The sequence below is a fragment of the Nerophis lumbriciformis genome, linkage group LG11 (genome assembly GCF_033978685.3).
Source record: "Nerophis lumbriciformis linkage group LG11, RoL_Nlum_v2.1, whole genome shotgun sequence".
Classification (NCBI taxonomy): Eukaryota; Metazoa; Chordata; class Actinopteri; order Syngnathiformes; family Syngnathidae; genus Nerophis; species Nerophis lumbriciformis.
The window spans coordinates 44523328-44543107 of record NC_084558.2 but is presented as its reverse complement, the minus strand read 5'-3'; the positions used below and the strand labels follow the sequence as shown (position 1 = coordinate 44543107).

Below are 19780 nucleotides of genomic sequence, written 5' to 3'. Positions count from 1 at the left end.
TGTTTCTGGAAAAAAGGGACTCAAACACACATACTGTACAGCAGATTTTTACAGCTAAATGTGTACATATACTGTAATTTACATACACATACACCTTTGTATTCATATTTTGCTTCTTTTTTTACATTTTCTCGTGTTTTGCTTGGTCTGAGAAGTAAAAGAGGAGCAACCTTCATATGTTGTTAATATTCAGTGTTTTATTGTTCATAGTAAATAATGTAAATCCCACTTTCTTTATTTTAATGTACATTATGGGTGTCCCATTCAGTAAAAAACTGTAAAATTCCATTCCTTTTTTTTTGAGGTGGTCTGTCATAACGTTTTTAGAACTCTATCAGACATTGTGACTTTTGGTATTAGTGTTCCTGGAAAAAAAGGGACCCAAACACACATACTGTACAGCAGATTTTTACATCTAAATGTGTATATATAATTTACACACATACACCTTTGTATTCATATTTTGCTGTTGTTTTTACATTTTTCTCGTGTTTTGCTTGGTCTGAGAAGTAAAAGAGGAGCGAAGTTCATATATTGTTAATATTCAGTGTTTTATCGTTCATAGTAAATAATGTATATCCCACTTTCTTTACTTTAATGTACATTAAGGGTGTCCCATTCAGTAAAAAACTGTAAAATTCCATTCCGTTTTTGAGGTGGTCTATCATAACGTTTTTAGAACTCTATCAGACATTGTGACTTTTGGTATTAGTGTTCCTGGGAAAAAGGGACCCAAACACACATACTGTACAGCAGATTTTTACAGCTAAATGTGTATATATAATTTACATACACATACACCTTTGTATTCATATTTTGCTGTTTTTTTTACATTTTTGTGGTGTTTTGCTTGGTTTGAGAAGTAAAAGAGGAGCGACGTTCATATGTTGTTAATATTCAGTGTTTTATTGTTCATAGTTAATATTGTAAATCCCACTTTTTTTATTTTAATGTACATTTTGGGTGTCAAATTCAGTAAAAAACTGTAAAATTCCATTCCGTTTTTTGAAGTGGTCTGTCATAACGTTTTTTGGAATTTTATCGGACATTGTGACTTTTGGTATTAGTGTTCCTGGGAAAAAAGGACCCAAACACACATACTGCACAGCAGATTTTTACAGCTAAATATGTACATATCATTTATACACACATACACCTTTGTATTCATATTTTGCTGTTTTTTTTACATTTTTCTCGTGTTTTGCTGGGTCTGAGAAGTAAAAGAGGAGCGACGTTCATATGTTGTTAATATTCAGTGTTTTATCGTTCATAGTAAATAATGTAAATCCCACTTTCTTTATTTTAATGTACATTATGGGTGTCCCATTCAGTAAAAAACTGTAAAATTCCATTCCGTTTTTAGAACTTTATCGGACATTGTGACTTTTGGTATTAGTGTACCTGGAAAAAAGGGACCCAAACACACATACTGTACAGCAGATTTTTACAGCTAAATGTGTACATATAATTTACACACACATACACCTTTGTATTCATATTTTGCTGTTTTTTTTACATTTTTCTCGTGTTTTGCTTGGTCTGAGAAGTAAAAGAGGAGCGACGTTCATATGTTAGTATTCAGTGTTTTATCGTTCATAGTCAATATTGTAAATCCCACTTTCTTTATTTTAATGTACATTTTGTGTGTCAAATTCAGTCAAGAACTATAAAGTTCCATTTTGTGTTTTTTGAGGTGGTCTGTCATAACGTTTTTAGAATTTTATCGGACATTGTGACTTTTGGTATTAGTGTTCCTGGAAAAAAAGGGACCTAAACACACATACTGTACAGCAGATTTTTACAGCTAAATGTGGACATATAATACAAAAAAATGTTCTCTTAATATTTGCCCAGCTCTGGCATGTTTTCCACAGCGTTAAAATTGAACGACAAACCCTGTTGCTGGGAAGTTTTCCATTCGGCCCAAGCTGGCAGTTATTGATAATCAATGATTGCTTCCATTGATGTTAGAGCCTCTTGCAGCCTCCATTAGAAGGCCAGCTCACTGCTGTCGTCGTCGCAGCGAGGACTGGCTCCGGGCAAAGTCGCGCGTCCTCCCTCCCCCTCCTCACACCCTCCCCCCCCCCTTCGCACTCGCCACGGCACGCGCATATGCTCGCCTTCCCGTCGACTCCTTCCTCTTCTCCATCCCGTGCCTCCTCGGGGTGACTCAAGTCCTCTCTCCCTCTTTCTCGCTCCCTCAGATCTCATCTGATGCCAAGGCTGAAGGAGTCTCGCTCCCATGAGTCACTGCTCAGTCCCAGCAGCGCTGTGGAAGCCCTGGACCTAAGCATGGAGGACGAGGTCATCATCAAGCCCGTGCACAGCAGCATCCTCGGGCAGGACTTCTGCTTTGAGGTGAGACCCAAACTAATTAAAACTGCCTGCAAAAACTAAATACTTGCAAAAAAAATAAATACTTGCAAAAAAAACAAAACAAAAAAAAACATCCATTATTCCCCAGGAGTGTACTGTGTTTTTATTGTGTATATTTACAAACCCCGTTTCCATATGAGTTGGGAAATTGTGTTAGATGTAAATATAAACGGAATACAATGATTTTCAAATCATTTTCAACCCATATTCAGTTGAATATGCTACAAAGACAACATATTTGATGTTCAAACTGATAAACATTTTTTTTTGTTGCAAATAATCATTAACTTTAGAATTTGATGCCAGCGACACGTGACAAAGAAGTTGGGAAAGGTGGCAATAAATACTGATAAAGTTGAGGAATGCTCATCAAACACTTATTTGGAACATCCCACAGGTGTGCAGGCTAATTGGGAACAGGTGGGTGCCATGATTGGGTATAAAAGTAGATTCCATGAAATGCTCAGTCATTCACAAACAAGGATGGGGCGAGGGTCACCACTTTGTCAACAAATGCGTGAGAAAATTGTTGAACAGTTTAAGAACAACCTTTCTCAACCAGCTATTGCAAGGAATTTAGGGATTTCACCATCTACGGTCCGTAATATCATCAAAGTGTTCAGAGAATCTGGAGAAATCACTGCACGTAAGCAGCTAAGCCTGTGACCTTCGATCCCTCAGGCTGTACTGCATCAACAAGCGACATCAGTGTGTAAAGGATATCACCACATGGGCTCAGGAACACTTCAGAAACCCACTGTCAGTAACTACAGTTGGTCGCTACATCTGTAAGTGCAAGTTAAAACTCTCCTATGCAAGGTGAGAACCGTTTATCAACAACACCCAGAAACGCCGTCGGCTTCGCTGGGCCTGAGCTCATCTAAGATGGACTGATACAAAGTGGAAAAGTGTTCTGTGGTCTGACGTGTCCACATTTCAAATTGTTTTTGGAAACTGTGGACGTCGTGTCCTCCTGACCAAAGAGGAAAAGAACCATCCAGATTGTTATAGGCGCAAAGTTGAAAAGCCAGCATCTGTGATGGTATGGTACGGCGTGGCGCAGTGGAAGAATGGCCGTGCACGACCCGAGGGTCCCTGGTTCAATCCCCACCTAGTACCAACCTCGTCATGTCCGTTGTGTCCTGAGCAAGACACTTCACCCTTGCTCCTGATGGGTGCTGGTTAGCGCCTTGCATGGCAGCTCCCTCCATCAGTGTGTGAATGTGTGTGTGAATGGGTAAATGTGGAAGTAGTGTCAAAGCGCTTTGAGTACCTTGAAGGTAGAAAAGCGCTATACAAGTACAACCCATTTATCATTTATCATTTATTAGTGCCCAAGACATGGGTAACTTACACATCTGTGAAGGCACCATTAATGCTGAAAGGTACATACAGGTTTTGGAGCAACATATGTTGCCATCCAAGCAACGTTACCATGGACGCCCCTGCTTATTTCAGCAAGACAATGCCAAGCCACGTGTTACATCAACGTGGCTTCATAGTAAAAGAGTGCGGGTACTAGACTGGCCTGCCTGTAGTCCAGACCTGTCTCCCATTGAAAATGTGTGGCGCATTATGAAGCCTAAAATACCACAACGGAGACCCCCGGACTGTTGAACAACTTAAGCTGTACATCAAGCAAGAATGGGAAAGAATTCCACCTGAGAAGCTTAAAAAATGTGTCTCCTCAGTTCCCAAATGTTTACTGAGTGTTATTAAAAGGAAAGGCCATGTAACACAGTGGTGAACATGCCCTTTCCCAACTACTTTGGCCCGTGTTGCAGCCATGAAATTCTAGGTTAATTATTATTTGCAAAAAAAAAAAAAAAAGTTTATGAGTTTGAACATCAAATATCTTGTCTTTGTAGAGCATCTAATTGAATATGGGTTGAAAAGGATTTGCAAATCATTGTATTCTGTTTATATTTACATCTAACACAATTTCCCAACTCATATGGAAACGGGGTCTGTAAGTCGTTCCACAACTATTTGACCCATTTGCACAAAACCCTGTGGGGCTAGTGCCGAGGTAAATACTTCTACACTGCAAAAAGTCAGTGTTCAAAAACAAGAAAAAAAAAATACAAAAATGAGGGGTATTTTACTTGAACTGAGCAAAATTATCTGCCAATAGAACAAGAACATTTGTCTTGTCAAGACTTTCCAAAACAAGTAAAATTGGTTAACCCAAAAATACCTTAAAATAAGTATATGCTCACTAATAACAAGTGCACTTTTCTTGATAGAAAAAAAACATTTTTTCTCAATATGTTGAAAAATATTCTTAAATGAAGTAAATGCTAGTGCCATTATCTTGACATAATGATATGCGCTCGGCATTACATTTCTTGAAACCAGCAAACTTATACTAAAAAGTCGTTTATTATTCTTAATGGAAAGGCAACAAGGCAACCGCTTGTTACTCTCGGGGTCTCCTAGCCGCTCAGGCAAATCATATTGTCTAAAAAGGCATTTTTCCATCGATAACATGACATCATCGCGTCAAGTGCGTGCTCTTTCAGTCAATTAGTGCGCAAGGAATGAATATATATATATATATATATATATATATATATATATACCGTATTTTTCGGACTATAAGTCGCAGTTTTTTTCATAGTTTGGCCCGGGGGTGCGACTTATACTCAGGAGCGACTTATGTGTGAAATGATTAACACATTAGCGTAAAATATCAAATAATATTATTTAGCTCATTCACGTAAGAGACTAGACGTTTAAGATTTCATGGGATTTAGCGATTAGGAGTGACAGTATAAGTAAGTTTTAGGGCGCAGCAAATAACTAGACTAGACTAATACCGAGCTATTGACATGCTACTGATTAGCATTAGAAATTTTACACGGTGATTCCAACGTATTTTAATTTGTTATGCACGTTACAATCAAACAGTCGGTGTGTGTGATAGTACAACACTTACAGTATAACCACTTTCTAGGGCGCAACAAATAACTAGACTAGACTAATACTGAGCTATTGACATGCTACTGATTAGCATTAGGAAATTTACACGGCGATTCCAACATATTTTAATTTGTTATGCACGTTACAATCAAACAGTCGGTGTGTGTGATAAGTACAACACTTACAGCATAAACACTTTTTAGGGCGCAACAAATGACTAGACTAAATACTGAGCTATTGACATGCTACTGATTAGCATTAGGGATTTTACACGGCGATTCCAACGTATTTAAATGTGTTATGCACGTTACAATCAAACAGACGGTGTGTGTGATAAGTACAACACTTACAGCATAAATACTTTTTAGGGCGCAACAAATGACTGGACTAGACTAATGCTGAGCTATTGACATGCTACTGATTAGCATTAGAGATTTTACACGGCGATTCCAACATATTTAAATGTGTTATGCACGTTACAATCAAACAGTCGGTGTGTGTGATAAGTACAACACTTATAGTATAACCACTTTCTAGGGCGCAACAAATAACTAGACTAGACTAATACTGAGCTATTGACATGCTACTGATTAGCATTAGGGATTTTACACGGCGATTCCAACGTATTTAAATGTGTTATGCACGTTACAATCAAACAGACGGTGTGTGTGATAAGTACAACACTTACAGCATAAATACTTTTTAGGGCGCAACAAATGACTGGACTAGACTAATGCTGAGCTATTGACATGCTACTGATTAGCATTAGAGATTTTACACGGCGATTCCAACATATTTAAATGTGTTATGCACGTTACAATCAAACAGTCGGTGTGTGTGATAAGTACAACACTTATAGTATAACCACTTTCTAGGGCGCAACAAATAACTAGACTAGACTAATACTGAGCTATTGACATGCTACTGATTAGCATTAGGGATTTTACACGGCGATTCCAACGTATTTAAATGTGTTATGCACGTTACAATCAAACAGACGGTGTGTGTGATAAGTACAACACTTACAGCATAAATACTTTTTAGGGCGCAACAAATGACTGGACTAGACTAATGCTGAGCTATTGACATGCTACTGATTAGCATTAGAGATTTTACACGGCGATTCCAACATATTTAAATGTGTTATGCACGTTACAATCAAACAGTCGGTGTGTGTGATAAGTACAACACTTATAGTATAACCACTTTCTAGGGCGCAACAAATAACTAGACTAGACTAATACTGAGCTATTGACATGCTACTGATTAGCATTAGGGATTTTACACGGCGATTCCAACATATTTTAATTTGTTATGCACTTTTACAATCAAACAGTCGGTGTGTGTGATAAGTACAACACTTACAGCATAAACACTTTTTAGGGCGCAACAAATGACTAGACTAGACTAATACTGAGCTATTGACATGCTACTATTTAGCATTAGGGATTTTACACGGCGATTCCAACTTATTTAAATGTGTTATGCACGTTACAATCAAACAGTCGGTGTGTGTGATAAGTACAACACTTACAGCATAAACACTTTTTAGGGCGCAACAAATGACTAGACTAGACTAATACTGAGCTATTGACATGCTACTGATTAGCATTAGGGATTTTACACGGCGATTCCAACATATTTTAATTTGTTACGCACTTTTACAATCAAACAGTCGGTGTGTGTGATAAGTACAACACTTACAGCATAAACACTTTTTAGGGCGCAACAAATGACTAGACTAGACTAATACCGAGCTATTGACATGCTACTGATTAGCATTAGGGATTTTACACGGCGATTCCAACATATTTAAATGTGTTACGCACGTTACAATCAAACAGACGGTGTGTGTGATAAGTACAACACTTACAGCATAAATACTTTTTAGGGCGCAACAAATGACTGGACTAGACTAATGCTGAGCTATTGACATGCTACTGATTAGCATTAGAGATTTTACACGGCGATTCCAACATATTTAAATGTGTTACGCACGTTACAATCAAACAGTCGGTGTGTGTGATGAGTACAACATTTACAGTATAAATACTTTTTAGGGCGCAACAAATGACTGAACTAGACTAATACCGAGCTATTGACATGCTACTGATTAGCATTAGAGATTTTACACGGCGATTCCAACATATTTTAATTTGTTATGCACGTTACAACCAAACAGTCGGTGTGTGTGATAAGTACAACACTTACAGTATAACCACTTTCTAGGGCGCAACAAATGACCAGACTAATACTGAGCTATTGACATGCTACTGATTAGCATTAGGGATTTTACACGACGATTCCAACATATTTGAATGTGTTATGCACGTTACAAGCAAACAGTCGGTGTGTGTGTGATAAGTACAACACTTACAGTACAACCACTTTTTAGGGCGCAACAAATGACTAGACTAAATACTGAGCTATTGACATGCTACTGATTAGCATTAGGGATTTTACACGGAGATTCCAACATATTTAAATGTGTTATGCACGTTAAAATCAAACAGTCGGTGTGTGAGGTGGGGAGCGTTTCCACAGAGTTTTACAACAAAGTTCTAAAGCTTAGTGATGTATCAGATTGTAGGTGGGTTTATTTTTCCTCTTCGCGTTCATATTTCGCTGTTTTTGTTGCATTTTTTTTGCGTTTCACTAAATTGTAAAATATGTGGATGGAGAGGGGGTGTGACGTTCATATGTTGTCAATATTCAGTGTTTTATCCTTCATAGTTAATATTGTAAATCTCACATTCTTTATTTTCATGTACATTCTGGGTGTCTCATTCAGTAAAAAAAAAAAAAATTTAATTCAGTTTTTTAAGGCGGTCTGTCATAACGTTTTTAGCATTCAATCAGACATTATTGTCAGGTTTTGTTTTAGTTTTCCTAAAAATAAACGCGGAAGGAGATTTTTACAACAAAGTTCTAATGCTTAGTGATATATCAGATATATCAGATTGTAGGTGCCGTTTTTTTACTCTTCGCGTTTATATTTTGCTGTTTTTATAGCATTTTTGTTGCGTTTTGCTTGATTGTAAAATATGATGATGGAGAGGGGGTGTGACGTTCATATGTTGTCAATATTCAGTGTTTTATCCTTCATAGTTGATATTGTAAATCTCACATTCTTTATTTTCATGTACATTCTGGGTGTCTCATTCAGTAAAAAAAAAAAAAATTTAATTCAGTTTTTTAAGGCGGTCTGTCATAACGTTTTTAGCATTCAATCAGACATTATTGTCAGGTTTTGTTTTAGTTTTCCTAAAAATAGACGCGGAAGGAGATTTTTACAACAAAGTTCTAATGCTTAGTGATATATCAGATATATCAGATTGTAGGTGCCGTTTTTTTACTCTTCGCGTTTATATTTTGCTGTTTTTATAGCATTTTTGTTGCGTTTTGCTTGATTGTAAAATATGCTGATGGAGAGGGGGTGTGACGTTCATATGTTGTCAATATTCAGTGTTTTATCCTTCATAGTTGATATTGTAAATCTCATATTCTTTATTTTCATGTACATTCTGGGTGTCTCGTTCAGTAAAAAAAAAATGTAAATTACATTCCGTTTTTTAAAGCGTGATGTGTTAGTGTTCCTAAAATTAGCCCCGGCCCCCAGACACATTTTTTACTTCTAAATTTGGCCCCCGTGTCAAAATAATTGCACATGTATAAAAACAGGAAGCAAAGTGAAAACAATGCAACGTAGCTGCTAACGAGCTAAAAGGGGGAACCTTCCGCTCTAAAATGGACTGAGTAGATGGTGACCAGCTGAGGTTTGAGATTACATAAGGCTTATAGTGCATGGGGGGGGGCCCTTGAGAACACGTTAAGCACCTAAAATCGCTTTTTATTTGGATTTTGGATTAAAGTACTGGCGAAATAACGAGCGTCAACACCGATGCAATCAGAATGACTCAGCGTCAACATATTTAAGAGCAATAGAAAGCAACGAGACTTCTTTTTTTTTTTTTGTACTTTCGAATTGAGGAATGGGTTAGGGGACAGAAACACGAGCGCGGCGGGTAATCTGTTGTCTCCGGCAGTGGGATTTAACCTCGCGATAACCTGCGGTAATTTGTAACGCACTCTGTAAAGCACTGCCTCTGATTACTGCCAGTCACACACACACACATGTGATGTGTGTGTGTGTGTGTGTGTGTGTGTGTGTGTGTGTGTGTGTGTGTGTGTGTGTGTGTGTGTGTGTTCTTGTATTTCTACCCTTCTTGAGACATCACCAAGGAAAAGTAGCTTCCACATGAGGACCGGTGAACAAGTTAGGACATAAATCATGGTCCCAATACTGAAAACCATCGCATCTAACAGAGAGCCAAATACTAGAGTCCGTGAACATTGTTCGAAAGGTTTCTTATAAAATTGTGACTTTTGTCGAGTAAAATTACGACTATTTTCATAAAAAAATGCCAACATTTTAAGTTTTTCTTGTGAAATTGCCCAACATTTTAAGTTTTCTTGTGAAATTGCCCAACATTTTAAGCTTTTCTTGTGAAATTGCGACGGTTATTGAGTAAAATTGCAACTTTTATCATAATATTGCACAAATTTTTTCTTGTAACATTTTGACTTGCGTTGAGTAAAATGACGACTTTTATTATAACACTGCCAAAATTTCAAGTTATTCTTGTGAAATGGTGACCTTTTTTCTTGTGAAATTCCAACTCATTTTTCCACAACAAGCTTTTTTACATTTGCATAGTATGTATATATTATTAATGTTGTAAGTACACATCTTTATATATCTAGAAAGGGTGGTCCTAAAGAGGTAGGTCTTTTTCTCAGGTCTCAAGAAGGTAACAAACACAAGAATGTGTTTGTGTGTGTGTGTTCTTGTATTTCTACCCTTCTTGAGACATCACCAAGGAAAAGTAGCTTCCACATGAGGACCGGTGAACAAGTTAGGACATAAATCACGGTCCCAATACTGAAAACCATCGCATCTAATAGAGAGCCAAATACTAGAGTCCGTGAACATTGTTCCAAAGTCAGGATTTTTGGTTGATTTAATGTGCATACAAAAGTAAACATTGACAGGTGCAAAGGCAGCAATATATGATACAACAAGACGGCAGCTAAAGAAGGACTTCCCTATTCATCCCAGAAAAAACCTGCTAGGTGAACAGCTGATTTTAAGACTTCCAGTGCTGACGTAAGACACTACGGTACTAAGACTATAGTGGCCATTAACAGTTAGCTTCTACAGTAAAATTATGTCATAATTTTGCCAAGTAAAATTCCGATTATTATTATAATATTGCCAAAATGTTAAAGTTTTCTTATAAAATTGTGACTTTTGTTGAGTAAAATTACGACTATTTTCATTAAAAAATGCAAATATTTTAAGCTTTTCTTGTGAAATTGTGACGGTTATTGAGTAAAATTGCAACTTTTATCATAATATTGCACAAATGTTCCGTTTTTCTTGTAACATTTTGACTTGCGTTGAGTAAAATGACGACTTTTTTTATAACACTGCCAAAATTCCAAGTTTTTCTTGTGAAATGGTGACCTTTTTCTTGTGAAATTCCAACTCATTTTTCCACAACAAGCTTTTTTTACATTTGCATAGTATTATTATTAATGTTGTAAATACACATCTTTATATATCTAGAAAGGGTGGTCTTAAAGAGGTAGGCCTTTTTCTCAGGTCTCAAGAAGGTAACAAACACAAGAATGTGTGTGTGTGTTCTTGTATTTCTAGCCTTCTTGAGACATCACCAAGGAAAAGTAGCTTCCACATGAGGACCGGTGAACAAGTTAGGACATAAATCCCGGTCCCAATACTGAAAACCATCGCATCTAATAGAGAGCCAAATACTAGAGTCCGTGAACATTGTTCCAAAGTCAGGATTTTTGGTTGATTTAATGTGCATATAAAAGTAAACATTGACAGGTGCAAAGGCAGCAATATATGATAAAACAAGACGGCAGCTAAAGAAGGACTTCCCTATTCATCCCAGAAAAAACCTGCCAGGTGAACGGCTGATTTTAAGACTTCCAGTGCTGACGTAAGACACTACGGTACTAAGACTATAGTGGCCATTAACAGTTAGCTTCTACAGTAAAATTATGTCATAATTTTGCCAAGTAAAATTCAGATTATTATTATAATATTGCCAAAATGTTAGTTTTCTTATAAAATTGTGACTTTTGTTGAGTAAAATTATGACTATTTTCATTAAAAAATGCAAATATTTTAAGCTTTTCTTGTGAAATTGCGACGGTTATTGAGTAAAATTGCAACTTTTATCATAATGTTGCACAAATGTTCCGTTTTTCTTGGAACATTTTGACTTGCGTTGAGTAAAATGACGACTTTCATTATAACACAAGTTTTTCTTGTGAAATTGTGACTTTTTTCTTGTGAAATTCCAACTCATTTTTCCACAAGTTTTTTTACATTTGCCTAGTATGTATATATTATTAATGTTGTAAATACACATCTTTATATATCTAGAAAGGGTGGTCTTAAAGAGGTAGGCATTTTTCTCAGGTCTCAAGAAGGTAACAAACACAAGAATGTGTGTGCGTGTGTGTTCTTGTATTTCTACCCTTCTTGAGACATCACCAAGGAAAAGTAGCTTCCACATGAGGACCGGTGAACAAGTTAGGACATAAATCATGGTCCCAATACTGAAAACATTTGCATCTAATAGAGAGCCAAATACTAGAGTCCGTGAACATTGTTCCAAAGTCAGGATTTTTGGTTGATTGAATGTTCATACAAAAGTAAACATTGACAGGTGCAAAGGCAGCAATATATGATAAAACAAGACGGCAGCTAAAGAAGGACTTCACTATTCATCCCAGAAAAAACCTGCCAGGTGAACAGCTGACTTTAAGACTTCCGGTGCTGACGTAAGACACTACGGTACTAAGACTATAGTGGACATTAACAGTTAGCTTCTACAGTAAAATTATGTCATAATTTTGCCAAGTAAAATTCTGATTATTATTATAATATAGCCAAAATGTTAAAGTTTTCTTATAAAATTGTGACTTTTGTTGAGTAAAATTACGACTATTTTCATAAAAAAACGCCAACATTTTAAGCTTTTCTTGTGAAATTGCGACGGTTATTGAGTAAAATTGCAACTTTTATCATAATGTTGCACAAATGTTCCGTTTTTCTTGGAACATTTTGACTTGCGTTGAGTAAAATGACGACTTTCATTATAACACAAGTTTTTCTTGTGAAATTGTGACTTTTTTCTTGTGAAATTCCAACTCATTTTTCCACAACAAGCTTTTTTACATTTGCATAATATATATATATATTTTTAATGTTGTAAATACACATCTTTATATATCTAGAAAGGCTGGTCCTAAAAAGGTAGGCCTTTTTCTCAGGTCTCAAGAAGGTAACAAACACAAGAATGTGTGTGTGTGTGTGTGTGTGTGTGTGTGTGTGTGTGTGTGTGTGTGTGTGTGTGTGTGTGTGTGTCTTCTGGCAATGCTTACTTAATGGGGACATCGCACCTTTAGGGGACCTCTGACGGTATGGGGACAAAAAAAAGACAGGTCCCCTAAAGGGAAACCTTTTTAAATGATAGTCAGATCCATTCTGAAGATGCCTAAGTGATTTTTAAGCTTTTGTCCCATAAATTTGGGTTACTTTGTTTACGTGTTTCAAATATTGGTAAAAAGAGAAAATTAATTTTCTTCAAAAGTGAAACATTTGTTATCCTGGCATTAATAGTACTGTGATTCTGTATGGTATCCATCCTTAGTTAAAAACAAAATCTGGTTTAGTGTTCCTTAGGATGACATTTTCATACAGCATGATTATAAAATATTATTACTAGAGATATTATCGGCCGATAAATGCGTTAAAATGTAATATCGGAAATTATCGGCATCGGGTTTTTTTTATTATCGGTATCGTTTTTTTGTTTGTTTTGTTTTTTAATTTAATCAACATAAAAAACACACTTACAATTAGTGCACCAACCCAAAAAAAACTCCCTCCCCCACAAGTCATGATCAAAAACTTGGTCCCCATTCCAAATGATAACCAGTATGTGTGTGTGTGTGTGTGTGCGGAGCGTCATGGGGAGACGTAATACTTCACATCCTCATCGCTGTCTTTTGTACGGGCTTGAAATCTCCTCTAATCTTTGTTATCCGCCTCGTTACATCACTCCTTTGTTGCGCCTTCTGCAGCTGTGCTCTCCAACAACACGCACTAACAACTCCTCCTGCCGGCTTACAGCATCCCGCTTTTTGTCAGCCATTCTGCAATCTAAAATTAAGCTCAATTCACTACCTGTACAAGAAACTATAAACCAGCTCAGTGGCCTAGTGGTTAAGAGTGTCCGTCGTGAGTTCAAACCCCGACCGAGTCATACCAAAGACTGTTAAAATGGGACACTGCTTGGCACTCGGCATCAAGGGTTGGAATTGGGGGTTAAATCACCAAAAATGATACCCGGGCGTGGCCACCGCTGCTGCTCACTGCTCCCCTCACCTCCCAGGGGGTGATCAAGGGTGATGGGTCAAATGCAGAGGACAAATTTCACCACACCTTAACTTTAACTTATAGCTGTATCTCAATTCGGGGGGCCGCATCCTTATAAGGGCACTTCCTGTTTTCGTCTGTTTTTCCCCACTCTTGTATACTGCTGCTCCGTAGCGCTAAGTTGAATAATGGCGAGCTTTAGAGAAGAACGTCGAATAATGGTTTTGTGTTCTCTTGGTGGTTTACCTACTTCGGAGGAAGGGGCTAATATCTACCGGCGGCGCCGGCGTCTTGATTTTTCTGCCGTGAGAGCCGACCGATCAAGGTACCGTATTTTTTCGGAGTATAAGTCGCACCTGCCGAAAATCCATAATAAAGAAGGAAAAAAACATCGCACTGGAGCCCGGCCAAACTATGAAAAAAACTGCGACTTATAGTCCGAAAAATACGGTAGATGGTTGTCATGGAGATGTGTCACAAGCCTTTCGAACTTACCGTATTTTTCCGGACTATAAGGCGCGCTTAAAATATTTTTTAAACCCTCAAAACCCGGTGCACCTAATCTAAGGAATACGTTTGGTTGCGCTTACTCACCTCGAAGCAGTTTTATTTGGTACATGGTGTAATGATGAGTGTGACCAGTAGATGGCAGTCACACATAGGAGATAAGTGTAGGCTGCACCGTTTGATGTGCTTCAACATCGGAGTATTATTATGGTGTGTGTATAATTTAAGACATTTTATCTGGCGTTTTGTTTCGCAATATTATTCAAAAGCAACTTTTCTTATCTTCTGGTACCTGCTGATCTGTATTTGGGATCTGCATAAATCCTGAAAAATGTTGTAGTTGATGTTGATAAGCTTCTTCTTTTTCTCTATCTTCTTGTTATGGGACATTCATCCTGCTGTTGCCATTTCTAATATAAAGTAGTGTAAAGTTCTTACTTATATCTGTCAGTAAACTCGCCATGAAAGCGCAAAAACATACCGGTGTGGTGAGTTTACATTATTCACCCAAGGAACTTTAGTTATTAGAAAGTTCCGGTGGGACGTTTTTTTTACGGGACACATTTCCGGTGTAAAGTCCGAATGTCGTTAAAACAGTTAGCTCCATCTTTTGACGCTTCTTCCACTCCCGTCCTTGCACGCTACACCGCTACAACAAAGGTGAGCCACGTAAATAGGACCGCCCACAAAACGGCGCGTCCTGAAGCAACATTTTGACCAAAGAACCACCATTACATGTTATGTAGACCACAAGGAAGTGTTTTACATTTAGAAAAAAATATATATTATATGACTCCTTTAATGCGCCTTATAATCCGGTGCGCTTTATATGTGGAAAAACGCTAAAAAAATAGAGCATTCATCGACAGTGCGCCTTATAATCCGGTGGGACCTAAAGTCCGGAAAGTACAGTAATTATTAGTTATTGGTGGCATTATTTTATGGTTGAGAATGCTTGTTGTCGTGGGACATGTACCGTATTTTTCGGACTATAAGTAGCAGTTTTTTTCATAGTTTGGCCGGGCTCCAGTGCGACTTATATATGTTTTTTTCCTTTTTTATTATGCATTTTCGGCAGGTGCAACTTATACTCCTGTGCGACTTATACTCCAAAAAATACGGTACCTTTATATTTAGCAATTACTTTATTAATATATGATTCGTAATTGATGTACGTTTCTAATTTTTGTCAAATGTGTTGCATTATAGAGAGTAATTGTAAATATTGGGATAGCATATTAATAATTTTATCTTATTATTTTGAATGAAGGCAGAGGAAATAAAACACATTTATACAGGTTATAAAAATACTTTGTTTTTAAATGATCATCCAAACTGGTATATACAGTACAGGCCAAAAGTTTGGACACACCTTCTCATTTCAATGCGTTTTCTTTATTTTCATGACTATTTACATTGCAGATTGTCCCTGAAGGCATCAAAACTATGAATGAACACATGTGGAGTTATGTACTTAACAAAAAAAAAGGTGAAATAACTGAAAACATGTTTTATATTCTAGTTTCTTCAAAATAGCCACCCTTTGCTGTGATTACTTTTTTGCACACTCTTGGCATTCTCTCGATGAGCTTCAAGAGTAAGTCACTTGAAATGGTTTTTAGTTCACAGGTGCGTTTGAAGCTCATGGAGAGAATGCCAAGAGTGTGCAAGGTAGTAATCAGAGCAAAGGGTGGCTATTTTGAAGAAACTACAATATAAAACATCCATCCATCCATTCATTTTCTACCGCTTGTCCCTTTGTTTTCAGTTATGTCACCCTTTTTTGTTAAGTACATAACTCCACATGAGTTCATTCATAGTTTTGATGCCTTCAGTGACAATCTGCAATGTAAATAGTCATGAAAATAAAGAAAACGCATTAAATGAGAAGGTGTGTCCAAACTTTTGGCCTGTACTGTACGTGTTTTGTGTCATTTCTTTTTGCTCTATTGTTCTATAAATTGCTTTTTCCAGAAAGAAAAAAAAAAAACAGAAAAGTTCAACAAAAGATCACATTAATCATTCTAATATACTTTTTTAGACCGCAAGAACTTGACTTACTTATGTACAAACCCCGTTTCCATATGAGATGGGAAATTGTGTTAGATGTAAATATAAACGGAATACAATGATTTGCAAATCCTTTTCAACCCATATTCAATTGAATGCACTACAAAGACAAGATATTTGATGTTCAAACTCATAAACTTTATTTTTTTTCCTGCAAATAATAATTAACTTAGAATTTCATGGCTGCAACACGTGCCAAAGTAGTTGGGAAAGGGTATGTTCACCACTGTGTTACATGGCCTTTCCTTTTAACAACACTCAATAAACGATTGGGAACTGAGGAAACTAATTGTTGAAGCTTTGAAAGTGGAATTCTTTCCCATTCTTGTTTTATGTAGAGCTTCAGTCATTCAACAGTCCGCTGTCGTATTTTACGCTTCATAATGCGCCACACATTTTTGATGAGAGACAGGTCTGGACTGCAGGCGGGCCAGGAAAGTACCCGCACTCTTTTTTTACAAAGCCACGCTGTTGTAACACGTGCTGAAGCAGGGGCGTCCATGAAAAAGACGGCGCTTAGATGGCAGCATAAGTTGTTCCAAAACCTGTATGTACCTTTCAGCATTAATGGTGCCTTCACAGATGTGTAAGTTACCCATGCCGTGGGCACTAATGCACCCCCATACCATCACAGATGCTGGCTTTTCAACTTTGCGTCGATAACAGTCTGGATGGTTCGCTTACCCTTTGGTCCGAATGACACGATGTCGAATATTTCCAAATACAATTTGAAATGTGGACTCGTCAGACCACAGAACACTTTTCCACTTTGCATGCGTCCATCTTAGATGATCTCGGGCCCAGAGAAGCCGGCGGCGTTTCTGGATGTTGTTGATAAATGGCTTTCGCTTTGCATAGTAGAGCTTTAACTTGCACTTACAGATGTAGCGACAAACTGTATTTAGTGACAGTGGCTTTCTGACGTGTTCCTGAGCCCATGTGGTGATATCCTTTATAGATTGATGTCGGTTTTTGATACAGTGCCGTCTGAGGGATCGAAGGTCACGGTCATTCAATGTTGGTTTCCGACCATGCCGCTTACGTGGAGTGATTTCTCCAGATTCTCTGAACCTTTTGATGATATTATGGACCGTAGATGTTGAAATCCCTAAATTTCTTGCAATTGCACTTTGAGAAACGTTGTTCTTAAACTGTTTGACTATTTGCTCACGCAGTTGTGGACAAAGGGGTGTACCTCGCCCCATCCTTTCTTGTGAAAGACTGAGCATTTTTTGGGAAGCTGTTTTTATACCCAATCATGGCACCCACCTGTTCCCAAATAGCCTGCACACCTGTGGGATGTTCCAAATAAGTGTTTGATGAGCATTCCTCAACTTTATCAGTATTTATTGCCACCTTTCCCAACTTCTTTGTCACGTGTTGCTGCCATCAAATTCTAAAGTTAATGATTATTTGCAAAAAAAAAAAAAAAATGTTTATCAGTTTGAACATCAAATATGTTGTCTTTGTAGCATATTCAACTGAATATGGGTTGAAAATGATTTGCAAATCATTGTATTCCGTTTATATTTACATCTAACACAATTTCCCAACTCATATGGAAACGGGGTTTGTACATAAGTCAAGTTCTTGCGGTCTAAAAAAGTATATTAGAATATGTAAGGCTTTACTTCCGACGTTGAAAAAAGCTCCAGGCACAAAGTTGTCTGCAGTGGCCGAATATATGGCTCTCTTTCGGGGTAAAAACGGGAACAAAGAGCATGGAGGTCACCCAACACTACAATAGTCGAGGTCACGTATTTTAACACGAATGTTTATCACTACTGTCACCCCATCTTGACATGTCTGCTTTAAGCTATTTTAAACGAATGAATAAAGCTATGCATGCATTTTAAAGACGTTCTTTTCGCTCCGCATATAGCGCCCCCATGTTGAAAGTAATAATCAGAGGATGTCAAGGACGTGAAGTGTACACGGATGCAACCTTTTCTGCTAATGGGAGAAAAGGGCACATTTGTTAGCCAGACTTGATGGACACGTGGAACTTTTTTTTGTATTGGCGCCCACTCAGATGTTGCAGCGTTGCTATGAATCGAAGCGCTGATGTTTTCTTCTCTGGTGTGTCATGGCGGCAGGTGACGACCTCCTCGGGAAGCAAGTGCTTTTCCTGCCGCTCGTCGGCCGAGAGAGACAAATGGATGGAGAATCTGAGGAGGGCGGTTCAGCCAAACAAGGTAAGGAATGGCAGAGGTGGGTAGTAACGCGCTACATTTACTCCGTTACATCTACTTGAGTAACTTTTGGGATAAATTGTACTTCTAAGAGTAGTTTTAATGCAACATACTTTTACTTTTACTTAAGTATATTTATAGAGAAGGAACGCTACTTTTACTCCGCTACTTTTATCTACATTCAGCTCGCTACTCGCTACTAATTTTTATCCATCTGTTAATGCACGCTTTGTTTGTTTTGGTCTGTCAGACAGACCTTCAAAGTGCCTACCTTACTGGTGACGTTTCATTTCGTTCCACCAATCAGATGCAGTCACTGGTGACGTTGGACCAATCAAACAGAGCCAGGTGGTCACATGACCTGACTCTGAAGTTGAAAAACTTATTGGGGTGTTACCATTTAGTGGTCAATTGTACGGAATATGTACTGTACTGTGCAATCTACTAATAAAAGTTCCAATCAATCAATCAAAAGTGTGAAGGAAAAAAGATACGTTTTTATTTCAACCGTACATTCCGTCAAAAGCCTAAAGACTGACTGCACAGTTCCTGTCTTCACAATAAAAGTGCCGCTCCATCGCGCCTGCGCTTTCAAAACAAGAGTCTCCGAAAGCCAGCGCAAACAAGCTAGCAAGCTAAGGAGTTTGACGCCAATATATTTCTTGTAAAGTGTATAAAAACGAATATTGAAGCTGTACAAATAAGATGCCAAAAACCAACCACTTTCATGTGGTATTAGACAGAAAGGAGGAACTTTTCTTCTCCTCCATTTGAAAACGTGGACGTTATCATCACTACTGTCTGATTACAATCAACGCAAGTCATCAGAATCAGGTAATACACCAACTTATATTCTTGTCTTCATGAAAGAAAGGAATCTATATGTTAAACATGCATGTATATTCATTAAAACATCTTTACCATGTAAACAAAAACAGCAAAATAAATACATATAAATGATATGCTGTATATATCAATGTATATGTATATATACATATATATATATATATATATATATATATATATATATATATATATATATATATATATATATATATATATATGTATATGTGTGTGTGTATGTTACTCATCAGTTACTCAGTACTTGAGTAGTTTTTTCACAACATACTTTTTACTTTTACTCAAGTAAATATTTGGGTGACTACTCCTTACTTTTACTTGAGTAATAAATCTCTAAAGTAACAGTACTCTTACTTGAGTACAATTTCTGGCTACT

The 19780-nt window shown here is 37.4% G+C and overlaps 1 protein-coding gene across 3 annotated transcripts in view; it reads left to right on the top strand.

Moving 5' to 3' along the window:
• Nucleotides 1-19780, top strand: part of dab2ipb (DAB2 interacting protein b) — a 426738-nt gene that overhangs the window by 315954 nt on the left and 91004 nt on the right. For all 3 annotated transcript variants that reach the window (XM_061966503.2, XM_072914155.1, XM_061966504.2), the window contains 2 exons: nt 2205-2358; nt 18448-18546. In XM_061966503.2, coding sequence (XP_061822487.1) covers nt 2205-2358; nt 18448-18546 — 253 coding nt within the window. The remainder of the gene's footprint in view (nt 1-2204; nt 2359-18447; nt 18547-19780) is intronic.